Below are 13270 nucleotides of genomic sequence, written 5' to 3' on the forward strand. Positions count from 1 at the left end.
GTCAGCGAAGGCGAGGAAGCAGAGTCGCTTCCGGTGGCGAGGTGAGGTAGCAGACCAAGTCGGCGACGGCGAGGAAGCAGAGCCGCTTCCGGTGGGCGTCGTGTGTCGTCGTCGTCGAGGTGCGGACTGGCCGGGGCGTCGTGCGTCGGCGAGGTGCGGACCCGGCCGGCGCGTCGGGCGTCGTCGAGTGCGGATCCGGCCGGCGCGGTGGGCGTCGACGAAGAGACAGCCGCGGCGGCGGCTAGGGTTTAGAGGGGGAGAGGGAGAGAGGGAGGGACGAAATGAGGGAGAGAGGTTTCGAGAGGGAGATTTATCTGGAGCCGGCGTTGCGCGACTGGCAGGTGGCCCCAGTAATGAAATTAGAGCGGGAGAGATAAAAAAAAGAGCGGGAGGTTAGCAGCGGGAGAGGGTGGGAGGATATTTGGCTTGCCGCCGAGAGGGAGATGGCTCACTGGCAGGTGGCCCCAGTTTTGAAATTAGGACTAGATAGCTTCAAACAGCATTTTCAAATACTAAACGATTTCAAATTAAAAAGTCATCAACTAGACAATTGTATAACTCATCAAAATGTACAACTTTCATTTTTGGCATTTCACCGTCTGAGTCTTTTTTAATGATTCAAATTTTGAAATTCAAAATTTGACAATTTGTAACAACAATTTGAGTGAGTAAATGAATTCAAATGGAAAAGTCAATAAAACAAAACTTGCATAACTAGTCAAGATGTACAAATTTTATTTTGGTTAATTCTCCATCCGACTTTGTTTGAACAAATTGAAATTTGAATTTCAAAAAATGACAAGTAGATTCAAGTTTTTTTACACTAAATGATGTCAAATAAAAAAGGAATGAATACCAAAGGTTTGTAACTCAACAAGCTCTACAAACTTTATTTAGATCATTTTTTCATTTGAGAAAGTGGTTACAATATGCAGTACAAATATGACAAACCCCTAAAATAGCTCCATACACTATGAGGGTGATGTGTAGGATTTGTGAACAACTTTAGTATTACTTCGTCGGATGAATAAATGACCTAAATAAAGTTTGTCGGTCTCGATGAGTTATACAATCTTGTTATTCATGACTTTTTCATTTGAAATTACTTAGTCCCCCAAAATTTTGTTTGAATATGTAACATTCAAAAATTCAAAAGTCAACCCGTCGAAACTAATTCAAATGAACAAATGACCTAAATAAAGTTTGTCGGTCTCGATGAGTTATACAATCTTGTTATTCATCACTTTTTCGTTTGAAATTACTTAGTCCCCCAAAATTGGTATAATTAGTTTTTTTTTCTTAAGAAGACAGTGCCAATCAGTGACCGTTAGATTCTCATAGTGGGCGTCGTGCGACTGGCAGGTGGCCCCAGTAATGAAATTAGAGCGGGAGAGATAAAAAAATGAAATTAGAGCGGGAGGTTAACAGCGGGAGAGGGTGGGAGGATATTTGGCTTGCCGCCGAGAGGGAGATGGCTCACTGGCAGGTGGCCCCAGTTTTGAAATTAGAACTAGATAGCTTCAAACAAAGGTCTTGTCGTTTTGTGGCATGCAGGTTTGGGGCATGGTTAATTATTACCAAATAAAGGTTGTTGCAGTAAAATATTTTTGTTACAGGCTGATGGTGGCTCCTATTCTTCCTCATTTGACTAGCAGTTAGCAGGGAACCAAAAATGCATTATTATACTACTAATCACATGGAACCAGCCATCAGGGATTCTCAGTAAAGATAAAACTGTCCAAAAGAACTGATTTTCTCATTTTTGCTGTCTCGGGTTCACAGCAATCATGTCCATGGTAAAATGTTTTCTCAAACACAGTTACCACTCGCCAGCTCAAGCAACCAGGACACGAAACTGTCCAAAGAAAAATCAGGACATGAAGGCCACAGTTTAAAAAAAAATGCAACGCGACAATGACAGCGTCAGAACTCACTCTACCAAACTAGCTCACACCTAAGACAAACCGAGGCACATTAGCAGCTATCACTCAGCTCTCCCTCCTCCAGGTCTGGTGACTCTTCCACCTTCCAGTATTGAACCCCAGATGCATATCTAGATAATTCACTAGCCACCTCCAATATTCTTCTTCCGCTGTTCAATATTTTGTGTGTCTCCAGCACCAGCTGAATCTTCTTGACTATTTATTTGAAGCTGCAAGGCCAGATTTCAAAGAAGTGCCTCCCGGTTGAACGGGCGCAGGGCAGTGGCCCAAGCACGCTTCCAGCCACCAAGCTGTTGGCTTCAGTAGACGCTTCTGACAAGCGTAGTTTTCCCAATACCACCCATCCCCCAAACAGATATCACCTTGAAGTTGTGCCTGTCGTTTGGGTGACCAACTAAATCAATAACTTTTTGTTTTTCTGTTGATCGGCCAACAACAACATCTTCAGGGGTGACTACTCTTGTTTTGCTGCGATCAAGCTTCCTTTCAGCTGCTGAGATTGTGTACACAGCATTTTCAGCACGCACACCATATGGTTGTTGCCCCTCTATCTCAGTAGCGGTCACAGGCTTAGCAGAGCACACTTCAGGCTTCTCAACCTAAACATGAGTCAAATAGTTAAAACCTTTATATATTGATGGTTCTCAGTTGTACTGTTAATATGTAAGGATTAAATATCTGATTTTTTAAAAAAACAAGATGCATACTTGAGTTTGAAATTCCAAAAATCTCAGATCCTTAAACTTGTGTTAATGAACATCTAGGACGATGCCCTATCCAAGTCTACAGATTTTTGTATTTATTCAGATACTAAGTTATTCAAGCATTTCTTTCAGTAAACCCAACTGATACAATTGGCCAAACCTACTAGAAGTAAAGCATATTTTGACGTGCAATACTATTCTATCATTGAAGACTAAGTTACACCGCCGTCAAATTTGATCTTTTACTGGCACCAAATGAGCCTTGGCAGATTCTACAATTTTTACTATAATATTTGATGAATCTTCTGGCAAATAGTATGAGCCAGCAGCTGATGTTACCTCATTACAATCAGCTGCAGCAGTTGGTTCCTCTTCCGGTGCACAACCAACAGCGTAATCACCAGCAGCAGTTGATTCCTCTGCAAGTGCACTCCCAACAACATAATCATCAGCAGCTTGGGAGTTGGTTCCTCCATGCTCTTTGTTTCAGCTTGAGACTGAAACAAGAACCTCTGGAACTGTTGGCAAAAGTAGATCAATGCATCAAGAATGGAAAAGCCACTGCTAACTAAATCATGGTCAAAATCTGATGTAACTAAATTAGCAGTGCAGATGTAAGTAAATATGCTTATAACTAGCAAACTGCACATATTCCAAAACAACGATAGGATTGTGAATCAGTAATTATACCTAAAGTTATGGCAAGTGCTTGAACTGTATGGGAAAAAAATCAGATCACAGCATTTACATAGAAATAGCATGTTCAGTGCAAACATTTACATACTAAGCAGCTAGGCACAACACAGCTGTGAAGTGTTCCTCACCTTTTGTTAGTTCTAGCAATTTCAGGGATCATCTCCATCTACCTCCTCATCTTCATCTTCAGCGTTTTCATTGCCATTATCACTAAAATATTCCATCACAGTGTCATCTTCCTCCTCCTCTGCATCTACAGAAATGTTGGCTCGCTTCTTGTTTCTTATAAGTTCATGTAAACGACCATCAATTCTAGTATATTTACCATCCTGATTATTGACCTCAACCTCATCACCATCACCTTGCTGCACTTTGCCATCACCCTCACCTTGCTGCACTGTATAAGAACAGCAGTCTTCTTGGTAAACGAGGTCACTTTTTTCAGCCACATTATACACGTCCCTATGCTCAAATTTCTGCACTACTCGCCAATTCTTTCCCAAAGCTGTGTCTTCCATGTAGAATACCTTTTTGGATTGAGTTGCCAAAATGTAAGGGTCAGACTTGTACCACAATGACTGAATGTTAATGGATTTGAAATGTCCATCATCTCTGATGCCTGTTGTCTTGCCTACTACTTGATTGTACCAATCACATCCAAAAAGAACCACAGACCGAGTGGCTGGTGCAGTGGCGTTATACTGCAGCTCAATAATCTCATTAAGGACACCATAAAAATCAATTTCAGCATCACCATGAGTACCTGGAGTCATTACACCACTGTTCTGAGTCTGCAAGTATTTCTCACGGTGCACTGTGTTATACCTGACTCCATTGACAATGCAAGCAGACCAAAACCCCACTCGAAGATCAGGAAAACAAGACAAAGCATACAATCCATCAGTAACCTCTTCTGGACGATCTGTACGCTTCTTGGCGATCTGGGTTCAAACAAAGAATACAAGGAGTGAGATGCGGAAATTGATGCTCAAACAAAGAATACTAGCAGTGAGATGCTGAAACAAAGAATACTAGTACTGCAGGACACTTACATGGCTCCTAAACCAGTTAGGAAAACCATTTTCAAGCCTTTTTTCAACATCATGTGGCCCTTCTTGCAATAACTCTGCCCTGTAGATGCTATCCGAAAAAGCATAACCATCAGCAAAGCTTCACTTGCAATTCAGGATAAGACAATTTTGCAAATAAATAAAAATGATACTTACTCCACATATGGCTCAGCTTCTGTACAATTGTTTAGAACATACCAAACTAGTCTGAAATACATCTTATCATCGATGTATGTCCTCCTGTCGGCTCCTACGAGTTTGACACCATGCTTAAAAATTTCAGGGTCACTATCTAATGGTTCATCTACATTGATGGCATCATTACTGTTGAATTTGGTGTCGACATCCGCCATAGGCCTCCGCAATTGATCCTTCAGGCCTCGCCCTGTTACTCACAAAATTCTTCAAAGTACCCAATCTCCTCTCTATTGGGTACATCCATCCATACTGACACAGGGCCTCTAAGCAATGCCTCATCAGGTAGATGCACAGCTAGGTGCACCATGACATCAAAAAAGGCTGGAGGGAAAATTTTCTCAAGCTTGCAAAGGATAACTGGGATTTTCTCCTTTAGTCCTTTCACAACATCTATCTTCAGATTTCTACTACACAATTCTCTGAAAAAGTCCCCAAGCTCCGCAATTGCTACATACACATCTTGCCTCACCAATCCTCTTAATCCAGCAGGCATGATCTTTTGCAGTAGTACATGGCAACAATGAGTTTTCAGCCGCCCCTGCAACTTGGTACCATCTGCACTTATGAATCTGCCTAGGTTGGCGGCATAACCATGTGGAAACTTCACACCTTTGAGGAACTTGCAGAATCTAGTTCTATTTTCCTTGTTCAATACATAGAAAGCCTCTGGCATCCTACACCCATCTCCATCCTCTCGCAAGTGAAATTCGTGTCTAATGCCCATATCATACAAATCCAACCTTGCATTTTCGGTGTCCTTGTTCTTGCCCTCAATTTTGAGTAATATGCCTAGGAGGGCATCACAAATGTTCTTCTCTATGTGCATAACATCGAGATTGTGTGGCAGCAACAAGTCCTTCCAATATGGTAGCTTCCACAACCCAACTTTGCGACTCCAAATTTTGGTGCTGCTTTTCTCCCCATGCTTCCTTTTCCTGGGTGCGGGTGCGGGATGCTTTCCTGGCCTCACATCTTTCACCTTCTCTAGTTCCGCTTGAACCTCTTTACTACTGAATTTGCCCGGCGCATCCCTGGTTTCACGGCAGCCATCAAAAGCCAAGCTTTTCCGCCACTCATGATCCTTTGGAAGAAAACGACGATGGCCAATGTAAGCAATCTTACCCCTCAGTGCCCGTGACAAAGGATTTTTGTCACAGTGGATACATGCATAATAACCTTTTGTGGTTCGCCCCGACAAGGTGCTCAAGGCTGGATAATCATGTATGCACCACAACACAGCGGCACGAAGATCAAACTTTTTACCACTAACAGCATCATAAGTGGACACTCCTTTCCAAAGAGCAAGCAATTCTTCAATTAGAGGCTCGAGAAACAAGTCAAAATCTTTTCCAGGAGATGATGGACCCGGGATGAGCAAAGACATAAAACAGTTGGCTGAATTAACACATTCCCATGGTGGTAGGTTCAGAGGTGTCACAAGCACAGGCCACATGCTATATTGAGTGCTCATGTTGCCAAAAGGGTTGAAACCATCTGTAGCTAGGGAAAGCCTCAAGTTCCTTGCATCCGCTGCAAAAGATTGATACTTCCTATCAAAGTCCTTCCATGCCTCCCCATCAGCTACATGGCTCATTTCATTGGCGACTGGCTTCCTACCCACCTTGTGCCACTGGGCCTCCTCAGCAGTTCGTTTCATGGCAAACATCCTCTTCAGCCTTGGTATAAGTGGAAAGTGCCTCAAGACCTTATGAGGAACCCGCCTGCCACTCTCACCACCTTCCCATCTAGATTCATCACAAACTGGGCATGCTTCTAGGTTGACATAATCGGTGTCAAACACCTCAGACTTATGAAACAAAACACAATTGTTCTTGGACACATGGATTGATTCATATGCAATGCCCAATTCACGAAGATACTTCTTCGCCTCATCATACGACTTTGGAAACTGACACTGAGGGAATGCATCGGACAATAACTTCAACAATGCAGTAAAAAAGTTATTGCCAAGTCGATAGCGAGACTTCATATAGAGAAGTCTCACTAGAAAGGAGAATCTAGAATGCGCTGATCCCGGGCAAAGTGACCGCTTGCCATCGGCAAGAACTTTGGCAAAACTTGGAGTCCCTCCATCTTCCTCTACTGCTGTGTACAAATCTGATATCATCTCCGTGACTCCGTGATCATCATCTTGGTCATCAGCTTGGTCATGATCTTGGTCATCCTCACCCAAATGTATCCCTCCACCATCATCATATTCATCAGGCTGCACCTCCTCCCCTCTGAACTCAGCAACCTGGCCATCTGGAGACTCTCCATGATGAACCCAACGAGTGTACAAAAGTGACATTCCAAAGATGTGTATATGGTCATTCACTTCATGCTGAGGCCGTAAAGTTTGATTAAGACATCTGCGGCAGGGACAATGTATCTCGCTGTCTGCAGGGAACTGCCCTCTAACAAATTCCATGAACTGTTCCACTCCGTCCATGTAGGCAGGTGTGAAACGTCTCCCATGAATCCAACTTCGATCCATCTGTTGTAGTATACATGTGCAAAATCAGAGGCAAAATACTATAACGGAACCTCAAATACAATTTAACAGAAAATGATTTACTAATTAACATACTGAAAAAGTAGTAACTGGTCATATCATTTGGGCCCCTAAATCCTTACTGGATGAATGCACATCATTACCAGAAGTGACACTAGTCCAATCTACCGAACCCTAGAATCTTGAAATAGCACAGTAACAGCATACACTACCAGCACAACGAGAAAAGGAAAAAGCTGGAGATATTTGGTCAAAGAAGTCACCTTGCCGCCGCCGTCAACCGGGGAAGCCGCCGCGGGGACACTGCCGCGCTGCCGCCCGCCGGGGATGCCGCTGTGCTCCCTCCGCCGTGCGCCGGCGGCACTACCGCGGTCCCGCTGCTGTTCGCTGGGGACAACGCCCGTGCGCCGGGGAAAACACCGCGGATCCGCCGCCATGCGCCGTGGACACCGCCGCTGTGCGCCCGACTTGACACGCCGGCGCCGCAAGATTTGATTTGTGTCTGTAGGGTTCGATGGCGCAGTGGAGAACATATGGAAACATTCAATGACGCTAATTAAACAAATAAAAAAATATAAGTCTCCTTTCACAAGAATGTTCAATGGTGCAGTGGTAACGCTTTCTCTTGGCTTCCGTCTGGTATGCGGTTCGAATCCTGGGAAACACAGGTGCAGGTTTTTTGCCGATTAAACCTGGGACCGTTCCATGGCCCGCTGTTGTTGCTGGGCCGCGAAGGAAAAAAAAGATGATTGCCGGAGATCCGAAGACAGCCGGCCCAATAGATACGCAAAGGCCCAGAGGGATCGTAGGGGCCGACGTTGACGTGGAGAGCCACCTGGTTGTGGGACCGTGCCGGAGTAGAGGGCCCGCGTGGACATGGGACCCACCGGTTCTGTCAAGTGGGACCCACGTCGCCACGTGGACAAGATGGGACCCGCCGGTTCTGTCAGGCGGGACCACGGTGCATCTATGACGAATCGTTTGTGCCTTCTATGACGCTCGTCTTCATTTCGTCATTATTTTCAAGCGGGTTGGCTGCGTCACTCGTCATCTGTGACGCAGTAATAAATTTTGTCACTAAAAATAAAGTTCAATGACAAATTGCAGAAACGTCACTATCAAATCATCATAGAAAATCACATTTGTACTAGTGAGACTTGTAAGGAAGACGAACCTGATGAAGGCCAGGGGTGAGGCCCAAGTAGCGACAGCCGCTCCCACGGAGAGAGCGGCAGGAATACCAGGAACTGTGGACGCGACAGGTGACCTCGAGCATTCAAGCAGTCTCTTGGGTGCGCGGAGACCGCTACCCCGGCGCAATAATGAAAGCAAGTATTCGATGATAATATGTGAGTGGGTGGTGGAAGCGGTCGGCCGCGATGCCCGGTGACGGTGCCAGCTACTGGGGCGTTGGCGGCGAGTGGGCGGTGAGAAAAAAATCAAAGAAATTAAAATAGAGGAAGAAAAATAAGCTCTTAGCTCAACACACAATAGATGAAGGAGAAATTGGGAGACTGCCGCTACCAGGGAAAAAAGCAGGGGAAGCGGAAGGATCAAGATGCAGCGGGGAAGAGAAACAGAGTAGCAAAATGAAACGGTCATATAAATGAATAATGATTCGCATGAACAAACTCTTGGGCTTCTGGTAGTTTCTTGCGGCAGTGGGGATTAGAAGATGAACGGTCTTGTGTGAGTGAGTGAGATGGTGGACGTTTGATCATCAGACGTATAGAAAAAGGAGAGGATGGAATCAACGGTTTAGATTTAAGTGATGATGTGGCTTCATGTGGTTGTAAGAAAATCACAATTAATGATGTTTAGTGGGTTGTGTCTATATAGGATATATAGATAAGGAATTATAGATACGAAAGAGAGGGGAGAGGATGGAAGAAACAATATAATGGTGGCAACAGTAGCAAATGGGCACTTTTTTTTTGCCTCCATTGTTTCGTTCCCTCTTTGCAGTTGTATCTGTTGGAATTTATTCAATAATTCAATGGAAAAGAATTAAAGCCTACTATTAATGCTAGGGAATCATAAGGAGGTAAATATTGGTGATTAAAATAGAGTGTTGATGGCCGGTTAATGGTGCAAATTTATGACCATTGTTGCACCTAAAAACGTCCAGGTTCGTTTAATCTGAGGGTGCCGCGCGGCTATATAAACCAGCTCCCTCTCCTCTCATTCTCACTCACTCAAGCACTTGCTTCAGGCACTCCTACTTAGGAGACCTCTCCCTTCTTCCTCTGCTGCTTTATGCAATCTCCATCGCTAGCACTGTGTGCACAGTCCTAGCGAGAGCAGGCCTCCGAAACCATTGCCCGCTGAAGGTCCTGCATGGGATAGCGGGACAATCAGGTTTTTGGAGAGCGTCTTGACGTGACTGCTCGCAAGGCTCCCGAACGACTACGTCCTCTACTTCTTGGTGGCCTGAACGACTACATCCCGGCGACCAGAACAACTACTTCGTCTACTTCCTAGTGGTCGTTTGTGGGACTGCACAGCGAACATCGTCCTGCATCGACATCGTTCGACTACGTCAAGCAAGTCCAGTCGAATAGCATGGGCGCTATTCCAGCTGGTGACGGCGCACCCAATTGTAACACCCCAGTGTTATTTGCGATGCTAATCATGTGCTTAACCCGCTAATGATGGACTTAAGCTCATCATTAGCGTTAATCGAGTTCGCGTGGTAAAACATTGTTTAGCCACGTTCGATCTCATTTTTCTCCTTAATCTAAGCTTCAAATCAATTTTCGCCCAAAAGCAAAGTGGTAGACCTTCTATCCCTCTACAACTTTTATTTTGACCAAATTTCATGTTCCCATATGAAGTTTGGAGTTTTGGGTGGTCAAACTTTGCTCAAAATCATTTCAAACGAATTCAATTCGGTTACTAGGCTCTCCAGTGAAGCCGTACGCGCGCCCATACCGCGACCCCGCGTCGTCGCCGGCGACGCCATGCGTCGGCCGTCGGCGAACCTCGTCCGCCATGCTCACGCACCATCCTTATCTCCCACGAAGCCGTGTCCGCTTTCTCCTCCTCCTTCTCCTTCGTCCTCGAGCCGTGCCGAGCAAAGCCGTGCAGGCCGCCGCCGGCGTCCACGCCGGCCATCCTCGCCACCCCGCTCGATTCTCCGCGCCCCAAGCCGCACCACCTCGCCCTCCACCTCCACCACCACTCCCTAAGCCGTTTGTGCCGCACGCCGGCCGAATCAAGCTCCCGACCGCCGTGCCGCCATTGCCGTCGTCCCCGAGCTCCGCCCTTCTCCGTCGAACCCCCATCTCCGGTCCATCTCCGCCCAAATCAAGCCCCTGGTGAGCTCGGCCCCTTCCACGGCCGAATCTCGCGCCACCGCCGCCGGTGAGCCGCCGCGCCGCCGTGCCCGCCCGCTGTCGCCGCGCGCACGCCGTGGGATGCCTCTGCGCGGGCCCCCGCAGCGCTGCCGTTCGCCCTGGCCCCGCTCAGCTGCGCTGGACGCAGTGCCGCCTCACCCCGCGGTCGCCGCCTTCTGCCGCCGGCGGAACGCCGCGCGCCGCCGCCCTGCCCCGCGTGCGCCGCCGCCCTGGCCTTGCACGCCGCCTCGCTCCGCCCTCGCGTTACCCTGCGCGGGTCGCGAGCCCACGGGCCCCCTTGCGCGCGAGCCGCCGCGCGGTCCTGCTGGCCGGCCGGCCCCCCACAGCCACCGCGCTCGCGCTCGGCGCGCCGCCGGCAGGCGTGGCCGGGGCAGAGCAGGGAAGCCCCTACTCCCTTTGTTCCACTGCGGGTGGGGCCCGCTGGTCAGTGTGGGTAGGGGGTGGTCTTTGGTTTTGTTTTTATTTGATTTGAGTGAAGTTTGGAAAATTTGTAGAAAAATGCAGGAAAATGCGAAAAATGCAAACTAAATTTTGTTAGGTTTCAAAAATCTTTATCTTCAAAATAAAAATGCTTGTGCTTGGTAATTGTCACTTTTGCCCCTGCTAAAAATTCAGTTTGTGTTTAACCTAGTTTATTTAATACCGGTTGTTCTATTGCTCTGAAAATTATGAAATTTGTTCAGTAAATTAGTTTTTCTATGTGTAGTTCACTGAAAAATTTTCATGGGTAAAAGCTTTGCGTGTGTTGCAAGTCCATTTATGCTCGATTTATTGTAGCTAGTAGCAAAATAAATGTTTTCTTTTCTCAACAATTGTTAATAAATTTTTCTTGCATGTGTTATCAATGTATTTTCATGCTAGTGAAGTTTTGTGATTTATTCATGTTGGCAAGTTGAGTTCCTGCACGTGTTTCGCTCCTTGCCGCAATCTTTTCTTTTTTCGCTGCCAAATAATCTTTCTTTCGGTGTTATCGTTGCATCATGAACACTTGTGTCATTTCATTGCACTAGTTTAATTATTGCATGGTATCCTTTTTCATACGTGTAGACGTCACGAGCGAAGCCGTCTACGAGTTGGCCGTTGAGCCGATCCAGAAGCCGCAAGCAGGATAACCGCAAACCGAAGCAGCCGTCAAGCCAGATCTAGAAGTCGCTAACCCCGCTGACCTACAAGGCAAGCCCCGGAGCATAACCTCTATTTTCAGTATTCAATGTTATTAATTAAATATTGTGCATTAAGTTTTCTAGGAGTTGAATGAAACCCTAGTATGCATGATTCTCCCTAGGTACCTCTGGGTCTCACTAGTATACAGGCACCGTTAGAACTGCTTTGCTAACTAGGAACCCCGTAGAAGCCGAGTGATTCCTGTCACTCGCGAGAGTTAGGTCTTGTTATTTATGAAAAGTTGCTGGAGAATGAATCTTTGAGAAAAAGAAAGGAAAAATGGAGACCGGGCGGAGATGGATTGGTTATGAATATAGAAGTTATGGAAAGTGAGCCTCCGCCAGTGTCGATTGAGGACCGTACCGTTGTTGGCACTACTGATCGAGGATTGAACAGTACTAACCACATGCCGGAAGTAGGAGGTAGTCGAAACCGATAAGCTCATTACCATATGTGCACCGGTAGCCGGACTTGATACTGTCTTCACCAGTGGAGCTAGTATACAAACTCATGGCTGACCCTTCGATGGTATCGGTGGGGCTAGCAGTCCCGGGTCGCAGGGCAGTTCGGTTCTTCGGTGTGCATATGTGAAGGGTTGCCACGTAGGGTCCAACGGGGCCTATATGTGACGTGTGTGTTAGGTCCACCTTGCAAGGTTAAATCGAATTAATTCGCCGTGACTTGCGGATATGAGAACCTTGATCTCTTTGTCACATCGTAGTAAAGAAGTGGAATGAGTTTGAACTGAGAATGTTTGGCTGTGGTAATCTGAAAAGATAATGTGATCAACCATGCGTGCTCTAGATGTTTAGGCAAATCTAGTTGGTACTTGATAAACTTAAATTGAGCTAAAATATTGCAAGTAAGGATCCAATATTAGTAGCTTTTCAGCAAAACAAACTCCAGAGCCAAAAAGCTTTTCATGTCTAGTTAATGGGCTAAGTATACCCATGGACGGGTAAGTCTTGCTGAGTATTAGAATACTCAGGCTTGTAGTTGCCATATATATTTTTTTAGCAGGATGCGTTCCGGAGGACTCCGAGGAGATCTACACCTCGTGGATCGGTCAACCACTTCCTCCGGGTTGGTGGGTCGAGTGGGTCCCGTCTTCTCCATGAAGTTTGGGCAGGTGAGCCTCACATCAGTGGGCAAGGTGTGAAGCTCGTCTTTGTCTGCGACGTTATCTATCGTATTGTAATTTGAAGCTTGTTTTAAACTCTAAATTACTTTCCACTGCGTTTGAACCCTGAGGTTTGAATTGTTTTTTGGCTTGAATGCTTTTATCGCTGGTAATCATCTGTGCTCGTCGTTTGGTGAAAGTTCCTGTGCAATCGATCCTGGTTACAGCAGCCGGTCTGAGTGTACTGGTTGAGTGCAATAATTCTAGTTCGAGTTTAAATGTTAATTATTGCACTTGATTGGTATTATTTGGACTGTTCTGTGACACCAATGCCTCCGGCACTGTGTTTCATTCTGTTTATTTTTATATTAATTTTGAACACTTGCACATGCTCTGTTTCACTCACAATAGTCATGGAAATATTATTTATTTATATGTTTAATAATTTTGGAATTAAAATATGTCTAAAAATGCCTATATTTCTAACAATCCAAAAACCTGATT

General features: G+C 45.9%; 1 protein-coding gene and 1 long non-coding RNA gene across 2 annotated transcripts; both read right to left on the reverse strand.

Moving 5' to 3' along the window:
- Nucleotides 1-4260: 4260 nt before the first annotated feature.
- On the reverse strand, nt 4261-4761 carry LOC120702656. Its single transcript, XR_005686492.1, has 3 exons — nt 4570-4761; nt 4396-4483; nt 4261-4284 (listed from the first exon to the last, which is right to left on the reverse strand). It is a non-coding gene; the product is annotated as an uncharacterized LOC120702656 (long non-coding RNA).
- A 40-nt stretch (nt 4762-4801) lies between these two features.
- Nucleotides 4802-10240, reverse strand: LOC120654538. Its single transcript, XM_039932102.1, has 3 exons — nt 10130-10240; nt 6680-6955; nt 4802-6526 (listed from the first exon to the last, which is right to left on the reverse strand). The coding sequence occupies exons 1-3, from the start codon at nt 10238-10240 to the stop codon at nt 4802-4804; spliced, it is 2112 nt and encodes a 703-aa protein (XP_039788036.1).
- Between the last annotated feature and the right edge of the window lie 3030 nt (nt 10241-13270).

Source organism: Panicum virgatum, chromosome 1K (assembly GCF_016808335.1).
Source record: "Panicum virgatum strain AP13 chromosome 1K, P.virgatum_v5, whole genome shotgun sequence".
Lineage (NCBI taxonomy): Eukaryota > Viridiplantae > Streptophyta > Magnoliopsida > Poales > Poaceae > Panicum > Panicum virgatum.